Source organism: Colobus angolensis, unplaced genomic scaffold, assembly GCF_000951035.1.
Source record: "Colobus angolensis palliatus isolate OR3802 unplaced genomic scaffold, Cang.pa_1.0 Scaffold48, whole genome shotgun sequence".
Taxonomy (NCBI): domain Eukaryota; kingdom Metazoa; phylum Chordata; class Mammalia; order Primates; family Cercopithecidae; genus Colobus; species Colobus angolensis.
The window spans coordinates 10340429-10358466 of record NW_012118265.1 but is presented as its reverse complement, the minus strand read 5'-3'; the positions used below and the strand labels follow the sequence as shown (position 1 = coordinate 10358466).

Genomic DNA, 18038 nt, shown 5'->3' with positions numbered 1-18038 from the left:
CTAACCCAATCAAAATAAGCCCACCCTCCACTCTACGGTGGGCTGGCCTCAGCCAATCAGGGAGTCAGTTTTACTATGAAGCTATGTAGAAACTAAATATAGACAAAAGAAAATTTCTCTTGAAGCTTGACCTTTTTTTCAGAGGCCATCCGTTTACTTGAGCCAATATAGGAATACACAGTATTGCCTGATCAAAGACAACAAAAGAAGGGAAAAATAAAATGAATCCAGATAAAGCCAGTACTAATCCACCCAACATCAATATTATCTTTTATCCTGTGGGCTGAAAAATGTTGGCAAAACATGAAGAAAAAAAATAGTTTGGATTATTATGAGGTTTAGCTTTGAGAATATTTTGGTCATCTTATTATCTGGTCTACTGCTGCTGAATCATTACTTTACAAATGTTTCCACACTGCTGGAGGGGAAGTCCCACTATATGAATCAGACTCATTTAATAATTTATAAAAGGTAGACCAATAAAAACATTTGTGTTTCCTCTTTTATGGAACTTCATTAGAGTTGGAAACATTTGAACCATTATTTCAAATAACTGGCATAATGGTCATTGTACTCTTCTTTCTTTTCTCTTTTTTGTGTATGTCTGAAAGTTACTATAAGAAAATATAAAAAATTAAATATATGATAACAGCATAGATATTGTAGCATAGTCTACCACAGATTTCTAAATGGATGTCTACAACACAAGAAATACTCTAGATCTAGTGGCATTCAGAAAGACTGGTACATGTGAAGTCTAGTTGCTGAGACAGATTTTCCCAATAATTAACTTATTTCCTTGCTGTAAATTAGGATTTTGAAAAGGATATTAAATTTGATCTATGGTTGCGCCACTGCACTCCAGCCTGGGCAAAAAGAGTGAAACTCTGTCTAAAAAAAATTTGATCTATGGGTTTTGTTAGATAGCACATTTTCCAAAATCTGCTCTTGGAATACTTGTTTCAAAAACTATTAACAGGTATTCTGTGCACAAAAGATTCTGCAGTCAAATATTTGAAAAACTGATTATGCAAATACTTGCCATTCTCCATCCGAATGTTCACAATTTATGAATCAGGTTCTACACTGAAAAAAACACCCAATCATACAACCGATGATGCCAAAAAGTATGGAACTTATAAAAAGCACTATACTCCTTTAAAATTCCTAAAGATCTTGCCAATAAACCCCAAACTTCTTGCTTAGTAAGAGTACTAACTAGTTGGATGTGGTCTCAAAAACAACATATAGTTTTAATTAAGCATGAAATAAGACAATATAATGTAGTTTAAAATAATATTTGGCCACTGTTTTAAAATGATTTATGGTAAATAGGAATATTTAATTCAGACAGAAAAGTGTTTCTGGGAAATCCTAAAAAGTGAAACAAACAGACAAAACAAAACAAAACAAAGTCCTGAAAACTGGAACTCCTATGCCTAAATTAAATGTCCTATCAAGTTGCCTTAAGCAATTTTCATTAACTTCAGGAGAATCTGATGTTATGATTGGGAAGTGAGATAAAAAACTTTCTCCCTGTTAAGACTGTTTCAAGTTTCTAAACATATTTTTCCTGCTTTAAGCTTATCGCCCAGCAACTGTTCCCAATTATGAGTCACAAATCCTCAGTATTTCCTTGAAGGAGTTCTTAGAACAGCAGTCATTATGTTAACATGCATTATAATATAAACAGCCAATGCTTTCTGCTGTTTAGTGTCAGATTTTATTCTGGACATCACTCCAGCAATTTCTGTTTAAGCCTGTATTACTGAGACTTCATAGATAATGATTTGCATGAGAAAGACACCTACAACTGCAGCTTTTGCTACATTCTCGTGCATGTCAGTCCTTTGGGCATTATGAAGTTTCTACGACAAATCCTAATTTACTACAATCAACTGTTCTTTGGAATGATGTATCAAAGTACTGTTATAGCTCTATTTGATTTTCAATATGCTTTTTCTAAACTTGACAGAGACAAAATCACAAATTTGAAAAACATTAAATTATCTTATTGTGAGATTAATTTTACCACCTGCTCTCCCTTAAACAGGGAATGCTTTAAAAATCTAAAGCCAAGAGGTTTTTTCCTCCATAATCTGCATCAGCATAAATATGTGCAATATGGACACCAAATGTTCAACAGCCACCACATTCTTCCTTACCCAACTATTGTTTCCTATTATCAGAAAGCAGTTACAAGTCATCTACATGTGGTAATCGTGATGGTGGGCTCTACTGGGCAATACACAAAGAATTAAACAGATATAGTCCCTGTCTTCCAGGAGTGTTAAGAGAGGAATAACTAACAAAATGTAGCCAAAGAAGCAGTACATCTGCCTGTCTAAATTCATCAGTGGCAAGTACATTCAGGAAATAAGAGACAAAGAATAAACATGCAGCAATATGGAAGAGGAGGTGGTTATTGGCATCCAGTAATGGATAAACGTCAGGAAAATTAAGAGGTTTTACTTTATCAACCCAAGATAACTTTCTGCAAGAAAAAGAATCTTAGGAGCAGTTTAAATACAGGAAATATCACTGGTAAGTAAAGAGCTGTGTGTAAGAACAAGGAAAAAGAGGTCTCCAAGCACTTTGCTTCTTGAAAGAAAAGTGGAGACAGGATTGGTACAAGTAGCTGGAAAAGGAGACCTTCTAAACAGGGGTATCTGAGAGATGAGAAAATGGGAACCTGTAAATTCCTATAAGGGGGTAAAACAAGCGATGTGAGAGACTTCAGGCAACGAACCGAGGATGCTTAAGTCCATGGTGTCAGAGCCTTAAGATATAAGGTTAGGAATTTAAAGTATTGAGCAGATAAGTTAGAATCAAAGCAGTAATTACAGGATGTTGGAAACTGAGCAAGAGAGCCAGTGCTAGAGATTGAGGGTGTCTTTGTAAAAGCAAGGTGCAATAATCCTTGTGGATGAAAACTCCGTCTGGCCTAAAGGCATCTCTGAGGGATGGCCAAAAAAGAGTATGAGTGATAGCCACTCTACAGGAGGATTTGTATCTTGCTATTTGTATCACATGGCTAAATCCATCAGTATTCTTTTATCTAAGATACAGCCCTATCATGAACCAGAAAAAAACAAAACCTTGTGAACAGACTGCTGATTTTTGCTATTGAGGAAAGAATGAAATTGAACCACTGAAATATTAAAAATTCTGTTTTTGCATGTCTCACCAACACACCACCACACATCCCGCTATAAGAATCCATATACAACACTAATTTAAAATGCTGAAAAGGACGCCCATTCTCATAATTTAGATGCTTTGTAACAATGGTTCTTCTCTTATTCAACAAATATCTACACATACCAATTAAGCCAACATTTTCCGACATACATTACCAATGCACAGAGCACCAACACCCACACTAAATCAGAAAGTATACCACACACATTTCTTTAATAAGTATACTAATATCTTAGTATTTAAGATCCTGAAGAGAAAGTAAAGAGGACCTATGACATGAATAATAAACAGAGTTGGAATGCAAACCAAAACTAAAAAAGAAAAAGATGCTAAATGAAATAGAAAATAGTAAGAACACAACTTCTTTCTCAGATAAATAGCTCTTGGGTTTATGCATTGGGGAGCTCAGTAAAGAGTGTAACCATTTTAGGCACTTTCTCTATTTATAAAGTGTTTGTAACCAAGAAGAAAATGAGACCAAAAAAAAGCAAAGTAATTTAAAGTAGACACATTAATTTGGTACTGGGCTCTGCTTTGGTCACAAAAAAATGAAAAAGGCAAAATGACACAGAGCACCAATCGAGTGGGGAAAGGAAACCCTGTGGCATAGTGGGAAATGTGGCACAAAGGTGGTCAGAAGCAGATGGCCTACCTCTGCTGGGAAAGGTGTCAAGAAAGGTGGTCAAGGGAGTTGTCCCAGAGTGGATAAAATGTGAGCAAGGTCCAGCTACCAGGCAAACAATGGGAGGCAGGACACCACATGCAGAGTGACTCCATGTGTAGAAGCTAACCAAACAAGGCACACAAGAATAGTGTGCAAGAGGCACACCCAGTTCATGTGGGAGGTTAGAGTATATGTATCTATGAGAAATAAGGGATAAAACTGGACTGGATAAGTTGGCTTGGGCCAGATAATGAAGAGCTTGGTTTGCTGTGTTAAGAAGTTAGGTCTTGATTCTATGGGCAGTAGGAAACATCAGTGAATTTTCAACAAAGTCCAGACTTGCCTTTACAAAGGTCACTCCAACTGTAGTGGTATAGAAGAATGATTTACTTATTTATTTTTGGCAGTGGATAGAGAAAACCATTCATCTGCTAAATATTAGAATATTTATCAATATTATTCTATGAACAGTTATCTATAGTTATTAGAACTGCACATGAGACATATGATGAAAGAGGACTAAGGAGGCAATGTAGGAATGATTTGAAGTATTTAAGAGTTAGAATTTAACTGCATGAAGGATAATTACATGTGGGGCAGAAGAGAGTGAAAAGAGAGTAGGATGTGTCCCATATTTCTGGTCTGGGTGGTTGGATAACGGTGCTATTAATGAGACAAATTACAAGACGTACAGCAGGTTTAAGTGGGAAGGTGATAGAAATAAAACATAGAACTCAGACTTTGGCATAGGTTGATTAAATACAAAGTTTCCTGAACCCTACTCTGCACAGTTTTAAGCAGATCGGTAAGACTTCAGAACCGTGGCTTCCTACCTGTAAGAGTTAACTGGTTTCTACAAGGATAAGCCTGTGACCTCAAACTAATTAACACGTACCTTAATCAGCTAGACTCACCATATACAATTAGTAGTGCCCTTTTATTATTATGATGTAAAGTGAAAATACCTCCCAAAACGGAGTGTCATAATGATACAAGGATAAAGATTAAATGCAATGTGGAGAGTACTGAGGTTCTGCTACTGACTTGAGACAGGCATGACAGATGGGATATGTTTGTTGCTGCTAAAGAATTTCACAGGCGAACAATATATAGCTGGCTTTTGATACCTGGCTTTGATATTTCCAGGACTCATTTAGCAATGCTGGAATATCTGGCAGCTTATATCCCTTCAAATATGTTACAAGGTGATGAGAATCAAAGCCATGGCATACACAATACCAACACATTTTGTGAAAACAGTGTAGTTATTAAACTTCAGATAACTATGTATTTGTAATTTTCTTCTTTAGAAGCAAACTGTCATTTATTCTGTCGCTAATTAAGATTTTTGCTAACACTGCCTCAAATTAGCAGAGGACTGTTGTGGGGGGCGGCAATAAAACTTATTCATAAATGCTTACATCCAAAGCAGTATCTTTTAACACTCACCAGAGGTTAAATTTTTCTTTCACTTTTTTTTTTTTTTTTTTTTTTTGAGGCAGGGTCTCCTTCTCTCACCTAGGCTGGAGTGCAATAGTGCCATCTAGGCTCACTGCCACCTTGAACTCCCTTGCTTAAACTACCCTCCCACCTCAGCATCCCCAGTAGCTGTGACTATAGGCACGCTCCACCACACTCGGCTAATTTCTGTATTTTTCTGTAGAGACGGGGTTTTGCCATGTTGCCCGGGCTGGTCTCAAGCAATCCTTCTGCCTCAGCCTTCCAAAATGTTAAGATTACAGGTGTGAGCCACTGCACCCAGCCTCAGAGTTTAAAATTCTACACTTAATTACCACACTATGACACTGTAAAACTATTAACATAAAACTCAGATCATGGATTTATCTAAATACCTCAAAAGATTTTTGGGTAGGTAAAAGTGTTCCCCACCTTAAGATACAATGTATTTCTCGGGATCAGTTCTTGAGGAAGTGATCATTAGGCAAAATTCTATGTTGCTGCTCCCTTGGTATCTCCTGAGACATCTTGGAAATTCCTGCTTCCAAGAAGGGAGCAAGTTAGTGGGAAGGATGCTGTCTGAAATCACATTTATCTGTGTGCCAAACCTCATGTCTGATTTCATGTCTGATTCATAAATTGTTAGACATCTGTAGTCTTAAAAGTCATTCTAGAAGTGAACCCAGTGAAATGAAAAAGAAAGGATAAGAGATAGAAGAAAGAGAGGCAGGTAAGTTTCCTAAATGAAAAAAGATAATCTGTTTTTAATCGTTTTAATTATACATTCTCCAAAAGCATGCGGAGAACTAAACAAACATAACACAGCTTATTCTCAAAACACACTGATGCTAAGACATGGTCTTTGCATACATCTAGATGTTTGCTAAACCCCTAATAAATAATACCACACAATGAAGTCCACTGGCCCCAACGCAACCACTAAAAGCAAATTATAATATCTACTTAAGGAAAAGAACCTACTAAAATATTGTTATGCTGGCTTATTTTGTTGTTTGTTTTCTATTACAAAACTACAGATCAAAGCAAAGAACACAAAAAGACTTTCCAATAAAATGTGGATAAGTCTAAAATCATTCATAAATAAAAATTACACTTATAAGATCAGAAGATCTCATTGCCATCTATTTATGGTAGTGTGGGATTAAATTTTGCACCATGAAGGTACCAGAAATGTCATACAGCCTTAACTTTTATTCAAGTTCAGTCACATGTCCTAAGATCACAGAAGGTACTATAAGTGAGACATACTTCACAACCATGGCCTGATGAGAAAGTGAAACTTAATTTCTGTAAGAACAGCTGGGATAGAAGGCACAGGTTAGTTTTTAAAAATTGGTAGCATGCCTTATACTACCTTACATTATGCAATCACTGATTTTTACAAAGAAGAGTAGATATCCCCTCTGTTAAGAAAAATATTTTTAAAATTGAGGTTTCCATCTAATCTCAAAGTAAACAATAAAAAATGTCTCCCATGTATTCAAGGCACAAATAGTGGTTAATTCAATTTTTTAAATATAGAATTTGACATCCCTTAAAAAGGAATAAATGTGTTTATAATTTTTTTCTACATAAATATAATACTATATGTAAATGATAAAATTACTTAAAAATAAGTTGCTTTCAAATACCTCAATTCAGCACTCATTTACACATAAATACTAGTTATAGTTATCACAAAAATATTTTCTAATAATGCCTAGTAAGATATAAACTATTAGCTTAATTTATTTCTGCTTTGACTTTTAAATTACAAATGATTCCCATAAAAAGGTTTTTATTCAGAATTTTCTATTACTTAGCTTTGGCTTTTTCCCCAATTAGTCCAGATGAACTAACTGATCAATGAAAGAATCAGAAATATACTCATTGGTGACTTACTACGTATTTCATGCTAATAACCCAGAGATGAGTAAACAGCTTTCAGGAGACTAGAGACTTGAATGCATACAAGCAAACTATATATAGAGAATTCATCACTCTGATAGTTCTTTAAACAAATTGCTGGAGAAAAAGACTTCCTATAGAAAAGACAGAGAGTCTTTTTATTGTCTAGGTTTTATAAGCTATAACAAAACCTTTCAACATAGTCTTAAATTGGTAACTTTTTCTGAGGGAGTTGGATTCTACAAAGCCATGTTTCTGTGATAGATTCAATTTTATCGGTTAAGAGAGTCGAAATTATTTCTGAGTAACAAATTTGTAAAACACTTTACATAATGCTTCTGATGTCTGCCAGCATTTGGATAATCCAAATGTCAGAAAGCAAGCAAGCAAAGGTCCTTCTGTTTCACATACTTTGCCCTGACTCTGTTGGGGATGTCTTTCTTTTATTAGGATGTAATTAAACCTTAGAAGGCAAACCCAGTGTTTATCCTGTGCTAATTTTTACTCTCTAAATGCCTGGAAATGAAAGAGCTAAGCCAGGTGACAGCAGAAACCAAAGACCAACCACAGCAGGAAATTATTTAGAGTATTTTGTGCCGTTTGCCCTCTCTACACCTTGATCAGCTGCAGGAACTGTGAAGATCACAGGGTGCATGCAAGATTCTGAAAGCACATGCATTACAGCAAGCAAAGTTCACCCTTTGATCCCCACCCTTGCCTTTCAAGTGCTGGTGAAAAATTAGACCAAAGATGATCATCCAACCTCTTTGGCTATGTAAGTGGGACAATTTAAGAATTCTCCAAATTAGTTCAAAAAGAAAAAAAAAGCTAATGTAATAAAGAGAAATTCTTGTAAGTGTAGCCTAAACATATTTTCTAATCATTACAAGAAGTACTATGTTTCAACATATTATTCACAAATCCTTCCTTATACTCAGAGGCAATAGCATCAAAACAGAGAACTTCTATTTACATAAAGAATACAAATTTACTGAACTCTTCCTCAGACAACTTAGTCATGGGAGATTCTCAACACACTCCTTACACAACTTTTTGTGGTACACATACTCGAAAGTCACTGGTTTCTGTAGAAGGTGGAAAGGAATAGTTGCTCTAGCATTCTCACTCTTGTAAGAACTTATCCTTTCATTGTGATGACCATGCAAAGGTTCTTTGTCAAGTGGGTATTACAAGTAAACAGCACAGAGCAGACAAAGATCCAGGAGACAGATACATTTTGTTGTGTGGAAACACAAATAGGAATGCTTAGTTAACTCTCTTCTATGCTTGCCTTAGTAACAGTAACTAGCTAAGTCAGCAAGGAAAATTGGAAGTTTCACAAATGACAATTAGAAGTTTATTAATGTCATCAACTTCTAAAATTTGAGTTCCTAATCATAGAATTGATTATATTTAGCTCAAGTCTGCAATACTGTCCTCTTCACAGACTGAATATAAATCTTTACAAACAGAATTTATTGTACATAAAATCCTTAATTTTCAAAAATGTATTTCAGAACATATCACTTGTAATTTCAAATTCCCTATTAACAAGGAATTATCTATATTAAAAATCTGAAGCTTTCAGTTACTGTGTCAGGGATTGGGGTGGATTAGGTTTAATGTTTGAAGGAAGAAATTTTAAATTGGGGTGAGTCTGTATACGGTATAATTTTCAGTCCCTAGAAAGCACTGTCATAAACAATCTATAAATATAAAAATAAGCCCTATTTAGTTTTGTTAAAGAAATTCCTTCACATCAGCCGGGCGCGGTGGCTCACGCCTGTAATCCCAGCACTTTGGGAGGCCGAGGCAGGCAGATCATCTGAGGTCGGGAGTTCAAGACCAGCCTGACCAATATGGAGAAATCCCGTCTCTACTAAAAATACAAAATTAGCCAGACATGGACACACATGCCTGTAATCCCAGCTACTCAGGATGGCTGAAGCAGGAGAATCACTTGAACCCAGGAGGCAGAGGTTGCGGGAGCTGAGATGGTGCAACTGCACTCCAGCCTGGGCAACAAGGGTGAAACTCTGTCTAAAAAAAAAAAAAAAAAAAAAAATCCTTCACATCTAAAATGTAGCTTGTTTGCTCCCAGAAATGGTGAACTTCAGAAGCATTTTATTCCTTGTACAGTTTATGTTTAAGGTGTTGCAAAGTAGAGGTAAAACCAAGATCTCAAGCTATCACCTATTTCAAACCCAGAATGAAAGAGAAAATGGCTTAACCTTCAGCACTGTGGTCTTTTTCAAAGATAAAAAAATCTTTCGAATTCACTTTACCTTAAGACCCCAATCTTATTATAAAAGGGAAACTCTACTACTTTTACAAAGTGAGTTTCTTTCAAAACTTTGACAGTGTCCAATTTGAACTAGCCATACAAGTTGTGCCAAAATAATTATCTTGCAATTTGAAATGTTTTTTCCTTTGCAAAAAAATGATATACACATGTACTAAGTTTTCCTTCCACAAAAAGACAACTGCAACTCACAAATTGGAGACTGATAATTATTAAAGGTTGTTGGCCAGGGTTAAGAGGACTTAAGGTCCTAATTTAAATGCAATCCAGAATCATCACCATCAGACAAAGGATGCAGAATCTGGTGGTCTCAAATCAGGAGATGATAAATAAAAATAAAAGAAACCATGGGAAGAAAGTCATAATTTCAAATAGCTGTATTTCTGTAGCATTCCTTGAGTAGTCAAGGTTTGCATGGACTACATACTGCTTTACCCTTTAGGAAGAGCACCTAAACCCAGAATAAAACTGAGGATCACTGACCACGATTAGTAATACACAGAAGAACTTATGAAGTTTATCTTTGCTTTATAGTAGATCGTAAATCTATGATCTAGAAATTCTAGTATAATAGGATAATTCTAGTATAATACAAAGTAGATTTACAGGGACGTAACAGAGTTATCAGTCAAAAGTAGCATTTTTTTTTTCATGCCCATTATGTGCAGAATGAAGTTTTAAATGCTGAATGGAGTTACTACTATAAATTGAACACCCCAAATCTGAAAATCGGAAATGCTTCAAACCCAAAACTTTCTGAGCACCAAGATGATACCCAAATGCTCACTGGAGCATTTCGGATTTCAGATGCTTAACCGGGGCACTATGCAAATATTCCAAAATCCAAAATCTGAAACACTCTGGTCCCCAAGAATTTTGGATAAGGGATATTCAACTCGTATTCCCTTTTTTTCTTACTTACAATAAAAAGTAAGAGCTTTGGATTTAACTCAATGATAAAATACATAATGTATCATGCAATTATTTTTAGGGTATGCCACATAACCTCATAGGCTATTTCCTCCAACTGTCTGATTTAAAAGTTATAAATCTTTTTGACAAGGTTCATTTTCATTACCATAAATACATCAGGAAAAGAATGACCCCAACCTGAAGCCAGGTGGCAGCTGCTTCAAAAAGTCTAATTTGCTTGCTGATGAAAAACCAAAAAGGGAATAAATGATTGCTATTGATTCCCATGACAGCTCTACACAGATCCAGTAACTTATCTGGATTAGTATAGATAGAAGCCAATTAGTTGTATTTCATATGTAAATAGTAGCATAAAGAAGTGCAAAAAATAATTCATTGGATTGCTTTATCCTAAAGCACAAGACACACATTTTGAAAGTCACTTCAAACACAGTTCTTGCTTATGGAGCTCTCTTTCTCTTAGGCAGAAATTTTTAAAATAAATTTAAACTCATCCAGCTGTGTATATTCAAGAACTACCAAAAGTCACAAGGCATAGTAAGTTTCAGCTGTTCTCCTCTCTCCAGTGTTATCAATAACACATAATGAGTTAATTCATACATCATCACAGCTGTGCACGCCACAGCTAACTTGGCTAATTTAACTACTCCAGTAGACTTTAGGAGCTTGCCCTAGTTTAGCTAATTCACTATGCAAGTCATATAGGGATTATAACAGTATATGCTTTTTATGATCATTAATATACATTTCTCTTTTATATAGAGTTTCTGTGAAGTCATCTAATGGTACTGTCCCTTGGACAGATTTTAAAAATAGACTTCTAAGGGCAATTAGCAATCAAAATCACTCAGCAATTAAAACTATGACAACACTCTAGCCTTAAGTCTTAAAGCAACTAAAACTCCTTATCAGTGAGCATTAATCTCAAAAGAAAAGAACCCTGTCCTCTGAAAAAAATTAATAATGGATTCAGGGTTTGCAACTTTCCTCTTCCTCTTCACCTCCACTCTCTTTCAATAAATTCAGAATTAGAAATAATCACTGGTCATACGTGCACCTGCAGGTAGCCTCCAAAATAAGGTTTGCAGTGTGTCCCTTCTTGATAGGTGGAAATAACTAGAAAATTGTTCTGGCTCAATTTAAAATGAATGTAATATGAAACTGGTGGTGATCTTGTTTGCTAAAGAGAGATTTGCACAACCTCCATAATTTCAATTATCCACAACAGTACTCCACAGTGTGCAAGGCTCTTTTAAAACTGCTTAATTCTGCCATCCAATGTCATCGTCTACTAACGATGAGTGCCTACACTATTCGAGACTGTGCTTTCTTAATCTAAAACACAACACTCAATGTTGTTTCTCAACTGTATATTTGGAATTTGGAAATTCTCCAAGGCTCATCTCGTGTGCAAAAAAGAAGCCTCAGCATCTATATCTGGGAAGTTCATACACACTAGTACGCAGTTGATGTTGGCAATGAACGTTTGTAGACGTACAAAAGCAGAATGAGAAAGCAAAGTGGGATTACATCATAATTTCATTACAAGGAATAAATAAGCATGTATTATTGAAATCCTTTCTTAATGTGCTTTTAGTATCTAAGCATCTTGACTAAAAAGTTGGAAAGGTCCTGTGAATTTATCTAGTTCAACTTCCTTTCCAATTTCATTCCTGAGAATAAAATGAACACTATACATCTAATTTAGATTTAGGTATTAAATCCAATACATTTGCAAAGCTAAATAAAAAGATTTTTATCTGTACAGTTTGAAACTATGAACTTTCGTCTCTGCTAGAGACCCAGAACTATGAACTTTCCCCAAGTATCACACAATGAAGATGTTATGGATACAGAATATAATGATTTACCAGACCATATAAACTACTGAAAACAGTGGGATAAACAACTGCCATTCATTATTCATTATTTCTGAATCCAAAGACTGCTGGTTCCAACTTGGACATATACACAGCTGAACACACACTTCCTGGTTATGTGCAATCTGCACAGATAGACCAGCTTTACAGGCCTGACCACAGAGATTAATAGCTTTAGCCAAATAATGTGGTAACCATGTGAACCTGGGCTGCTTCAGCTTGTTTGTGAATCTCTCAGCAAGGCTCAACATGCCGTTATCTGCATCTTGTTGCCAGGAAACACAACATCGCTTTAGAATACAAGGAAAACCAGGTTGCAATGACCACAGGTCAACTTCCCAAAAGCCTAATTTTTGACACTTAGCTATCTACTATATTACAACATTTCTTCCTGTAATCTTCAGAGAACTTCACTTTACTAGTAATTTAACAGTTAACACTTTTTGCTATTTTCCCAGGATAGGACCACTTATTACCACTAACAATGTAGTAGGAGCAATGATAATTATAATAATTCACTTATACTTTTCTTCTCCCAAGTGTCAGATAAACATTAGTTTACTTCATTAAAAATGATTTGGAAATCAAGCACCCATTGCAACTACCTCATAATACAATAATGCATGCTTATGGGCCTATATCTATGTCTATTCTTAAGCAAAATAATCTTACCAAAGGATAAAAAATACCCATATGCTCCTGACCTAAGAATTCCTGGATTTTCTAGGATCAAAATGATTGTCTTGCCTTGTTCTCATGGTAACAGAATGTCATGTGTTGGCCAATAATCCTGCTAGTTTCTTCCTGATCAATTCAAACAGATAGAAACTTAATGTACCAAGATGCTGAAATACTCAGCAGACTGGAAATTTGCTTCATGAGAGTGAAGTGGGAGCCACTGTTCTGCAGAGTTTTGCAATCTGGAGATAGAAGGATTAGAGTGGCTTTGAGAGTATATAAAATTAATTACCCTTGACATAGCAATTAGAATTGCTAGCTCATAGGCAACAGAGATTTTGGAAAATACCTTATTAAAAAGATTTTTAAGATAAAATGGAAAAACATTTTTCTCTTCCAATGCTGGTTTAAAAAAGTAAGTTAAAAGTACTTAGCTGTATTATAAAATTTTCACTACCGAAGCAAGGTGGAATCTTGAATGTAATATATTATCAAGATAATACATCTACAGTCAGGAAAACTACACCCTTGATATGACCTTACTTTTATCTCATAGAGTCTTCTATGTAATACTTTTGAATTTGGGCTTTATACTGTTTCTCTTCTTGTTCCACACTTCCCTTTTGAAACACAAAATGCAAAGTTCAAGTCTCATGATAATTAAGTTGCTAAAAAGACACATGGATTTCTGTACTATATAACTGAAATATTAAAATTATTAAAAGACAACCATTTACCTATTACTTAAGGGGAACGAGATAAATGGAAAAAAAAAAAAAAAAAAGACCAAGTTTCTGTAATATGAACAAGTTCTCGCACCAGTCAGAATTCAGAAGGTTGACATGAAAACTATCAGAATCAGACAACTTGGAAATGGTTTACTGCCACCATTTGCTGACTCTCTAAATACATGGGTAGTGTAAACCAACATATCTGTGAACAAAGATGACTCTTAAGGAAGTGTTTTCTCCTGGACTTCTGGGATGGTATATTCAGTGTATTTCCAGTCCCCTCTCCCCACCCCAATATAGGTCATGCATCTCAGTACTATACCAGGCCATTCATTAGCTATGAAGCTGTTAGGTTGCCCTCATGGCCTCCCCAATCAGGCAGCATGGACAGAAGTGCTCTTCTCTCCCTTTTAATTTTAATCCTTACTCTTGGTCATACACAAATAGCTATTAACACCACACACTTTAGCTCCTTCTATGCTACAGGAGAAATAACTTAGACATGCAAAGATTAATGCTTATTATATAGCCATTTTTGCACAAGCAACTTTACATCAGGCAACTATCATTTTCTTCATTTTAAATTTTAAAGAAGAATTCAGAGGTAGAAATACCAGTTCCCTGCCAGTGAATGCTGCTTAGACATCCATACTAAAAGAACTGAGTTACATGTATACACACATCTTGCATACCAAAACTCAAGGATAATTGTTTGAGTAATAAACATACCTTAACATAAATTCATCCCTTCACTGATTGTTAAAGGACTCTTCCAAGTCAAAAAAAAGTATCCTAAATTGTGGAAAAGTTTATTTTATCTATAATATAAACTTAATGGAGAAAAGCTCCAAGGAAACTAATAAAAAGATCCAGAAGTATGGGAGGAACTTCTGACTCACTCACAGAAAAGATGTTTATACCATTCGAAATGAAGAGGACCACAAACATCTCTCGACAATACTATTCTTCTTTAAAAATAACAGCTATTCAATGTGCAGAGCTTTAAAATGAAACAAATTAGGTGTTCATTATTTATGTTATAGTAAGATTCACCAGACTTTCTTTCAAAAGCCAGCTTTTCTTGGGTGATTAAAACAGTATTTAATTCACAATATTTAATGTATGTGCAACTTCTCAGTCACACGCACGTTGAACTGAGTGACATATGAATTGTTCAAATCATAAAACCTTCATTGTCTGGTTGAGTTAATAGCCTGCATTCACCCACCATGAAAAATCAGGATAGCATAGTCAAAAGAATAATCATGGAAAAAAAAAAAAACCTGTTACTACTGAAAGAAACCACCCTACTAAGCTTTTAGGCTTCTTTACCTTCTCAATAGCATTTAACAACAGTTCTACAAATTGTTATAAATACATACCCATACTTCATTCTCATTCTATCATTTTCTGGGTTACAGTAAAATCTTTCCAAGTGCTCCTGAGAATCATTGAATACACTCTGCCACTTTTGAGTAGTTGTCCTTTTGATCTGCCAATGATATGGCAAGATGGTGTGGTGCTTCAAACAATCCCTGCCATAAATACAAGTGCCCTGCAGAAAGTCCATGCAAATTTCAATTCCGTTCTCTTGGTGAGTGTGGTACTGCAATTGGTTCACCAGCTCAAACACGAGGTCAAGGGAAGCCTCTTCACTTTTGTCCTGGAAGAGCTCAGTACTCAGTTTATCACTGGTGTCCAAAATGTATTGGATTGTAAAACTGTTTTCTTGGAAAACGCCTGGAACATAATCTATGACTTTGTCTAAGCAGTCAGGACTAGCAGGAACATCACTTGAAACTGGGTGCAAGAGATCAGTCTGGAAGTGACCTGCTGTAGAATCTGCCACCGTCCCACTGAGGGTTTCTGATGGAAAGCTGTGATCTTGGATTGGAACCACTTGTTCTGGAGCTTCAGTGGAAGGATGGGCTTCTGGTATCTGGTCCCCAACATTTGTCCTGTCAGGTATCAGAACAGACATATTATTTTCTGCTGGTGGGCATGATGAATTGATTTCCATGGCTTTCTTCATCATAGGTTCATGTAAGCTGTTCTCATCTGTACTCTGATTCCTAGATCTAAAAACCCCATCAAGTGAGCCAGATTCTAGAAGAGTGTTTAATATTGGCCTCAAAGACCTCAGGGTTCCAGTTCCCAATCTTTTCTGATCCTTTTTCTTAAAACAAGTCTTCAATGGAGTGATCTTCTCAGAGAGTCTCATTTGGCATGAAAAGTTATCAGGAGGAGAGGGAGGCTGCACTACACAGTCTGGCTCAGGTTCGGTGGTTTCCATTTCCATGATGTGGATTAGTTCCAACTGCTCCTCAGAGTCTAAAAATTCTACGAGGAAAGGAAGGAAGATGATCAATTACAAACTGACAGCAACTGGATTTCATTCATTCACTAAAATGTTTTGTTTTTGTCCTAATTCCCTGAAACCATTCCTCTTATACTATATTTAGTTTTTACAGGCCAATGTTAAATTTTATTGAGAAATTAAGGCTCCAAAGCACCCAAGGCTATTCAAAAGCACACAGCAGGTAAAAGTAGAAGAGTCTTTCAATAGGCCATTGGCATGCATTTGTGGGCTGAATACACAACAGTTTGAAATTCTGCCAGGTTATGAATTTTTACTATAAGGCTAGAGTGGGGTGGGAAATGGGAGGTAGAAATAACTGTGTCTAGATGATGACAGCAGGGAAACCACACTTCCCCTCAGCTTTGCGGTTCTCTTCATAGTTGTTGATGTATCACCTATCTCATGAGTTGACAAAAAGTTTAAAAGTTCATCAAATGAAAGATAAACTTCAAACTTAAACAGTGAGTGAATTTAAGGGTATAAGAATATACACAAGAAACAGGGGCTCTCAACTGAAATATTATATGGGAGAAAGCCAGGAGTTTGTTAAGCACTTCTATATTCAGAAAGCTCTAATATACTACCCAAGAATGTTGAGTCTACTTTTGCAACCCCCAAAAACATTACCATTACTGATAGAATATAACGGTGTGTTTAGTAACGAAGCCCCATCAGCAACAACCACTGCACAGTGTCAGAAGACAAGCACAACTCGGTAACACAGAAAAAGCCTCCTAGTTCTCGTCCTCAAAAAAGTTACATATACACATTTTTAAAGGGCAAATGAAGGCATATTATAGAAAAATAAAACAACAATATAAAACACACACCAAATTTCAGATTCCTAATCAACTACTGAAAGAGACAAAAAAAAGTCCTTTCTTCCAAGAATCAGACCCCTTGAAAAAAACTGAAATTTGAAAACATTTACCGAGATTGTGCCAGGTGAGAAAGGAATGGTGATGAGCAATTAATCCTCTTCTCTCTTGTCCAATAAACTGAAAGAGATCTGTGACGCAAGGTCCCATGACTTAATCAAATATGCATCCTAGGTGCCCAGTAAAGTGCCTAGCTACCACAATGCACACAGCTGGTGTTCCACATATATTTTGTCGGCTGAATTAGTTAAGAAAAGCACATATCAAAAGTGAATATTAAAAATCTAATTGGAAAGAGTCATAAATCTATGTGTAAGAAGTCCATCACATTCAGAAAAGTAAAATACAAAGCACAGTTTATAACAAAGTGTTAAATGTACATGATAAATACAAAAAGGAAAGGCAGAAAAAGGAGAGTTCACTGTGAGCTGGCATTGTTAGGGAAAGCTTCACGAAGAAGAAGGGATCTGACATGAGACATAAATCAACTGGAAAGCAGCCAAGCCAGGCGTTATTATTCATCATTTGGTGCTATTGCCTCAAGGCACAATTGGCACAGATTGTGGTATTCCCTCTCCACCATACCAAACTGGACTGCGCTTTCCCCACGCGCACACACTCTAACCACTCCTATCAAACTCAATCAAGGTAAAAGAGACACTAAATCGATTTTATTTATATGTGTGTCTGCGCGTACACACGCAAGCGTGGGCGCAACTTTTCCTATTATTGCCCTTCATCAAACTCGGAAACAAAACCGGGAGGAAGAAGCAGAGAACTGGAGGAGTGGCTGGAGGGGGAAAGCCACTAGAACCTAGTTCCTCAATTAGTTTTCATAACAGGAAAATAAAGATGCGAAGGACACATCCTTCGGTCTCCAGCGGCAGGCGACAGACGGCGACACCCCGCGACACATCGCGACACCCCGCGACACCCCTCACTTCGTGACGCCGGGGTTCTCCATCACTCCCGGCCGAATGCACTTTCCGAAGAAACCGCCGCTCCAAAGCCTGCCCGCCTGCCGCCGCGCGACACCCCGGCGCCGA

At 36.4% G+C, this 18038-nt stretch overlaps 1 protein-coding gene across 3 annotated transcripts in view; it reads right to left on the bottom strand.

Annotated features, from left to right (window-relative positions):
• TIPARP (TCDD-inducible poly(ADP-ribose) polymerase) overlaps positions 1-18038 on the bottom strand; it is a 32268-nt gene that overhangs the window by 12901 nt on the left and 1329 nt on the right. For 2 of the 3 annotated variants that reach the window (XM_011959014.1, XM_011959015.1), the window contains exon 2: positions 15138-16095. In XM_011959014.1, the coding sequence (XP_011814404.1) occupies positions 15138-16054 (917 nt within the window). In that variant the 5' untranslated portion in view covers positions 16055-16095. Of the gene's footprint in view, positions 1-15137; positions 16096-17045; positions 17071-18038 lie in introns of those variants that run through there. The other variant, XM_011959016.1, reaches the window with a different exon arrangement.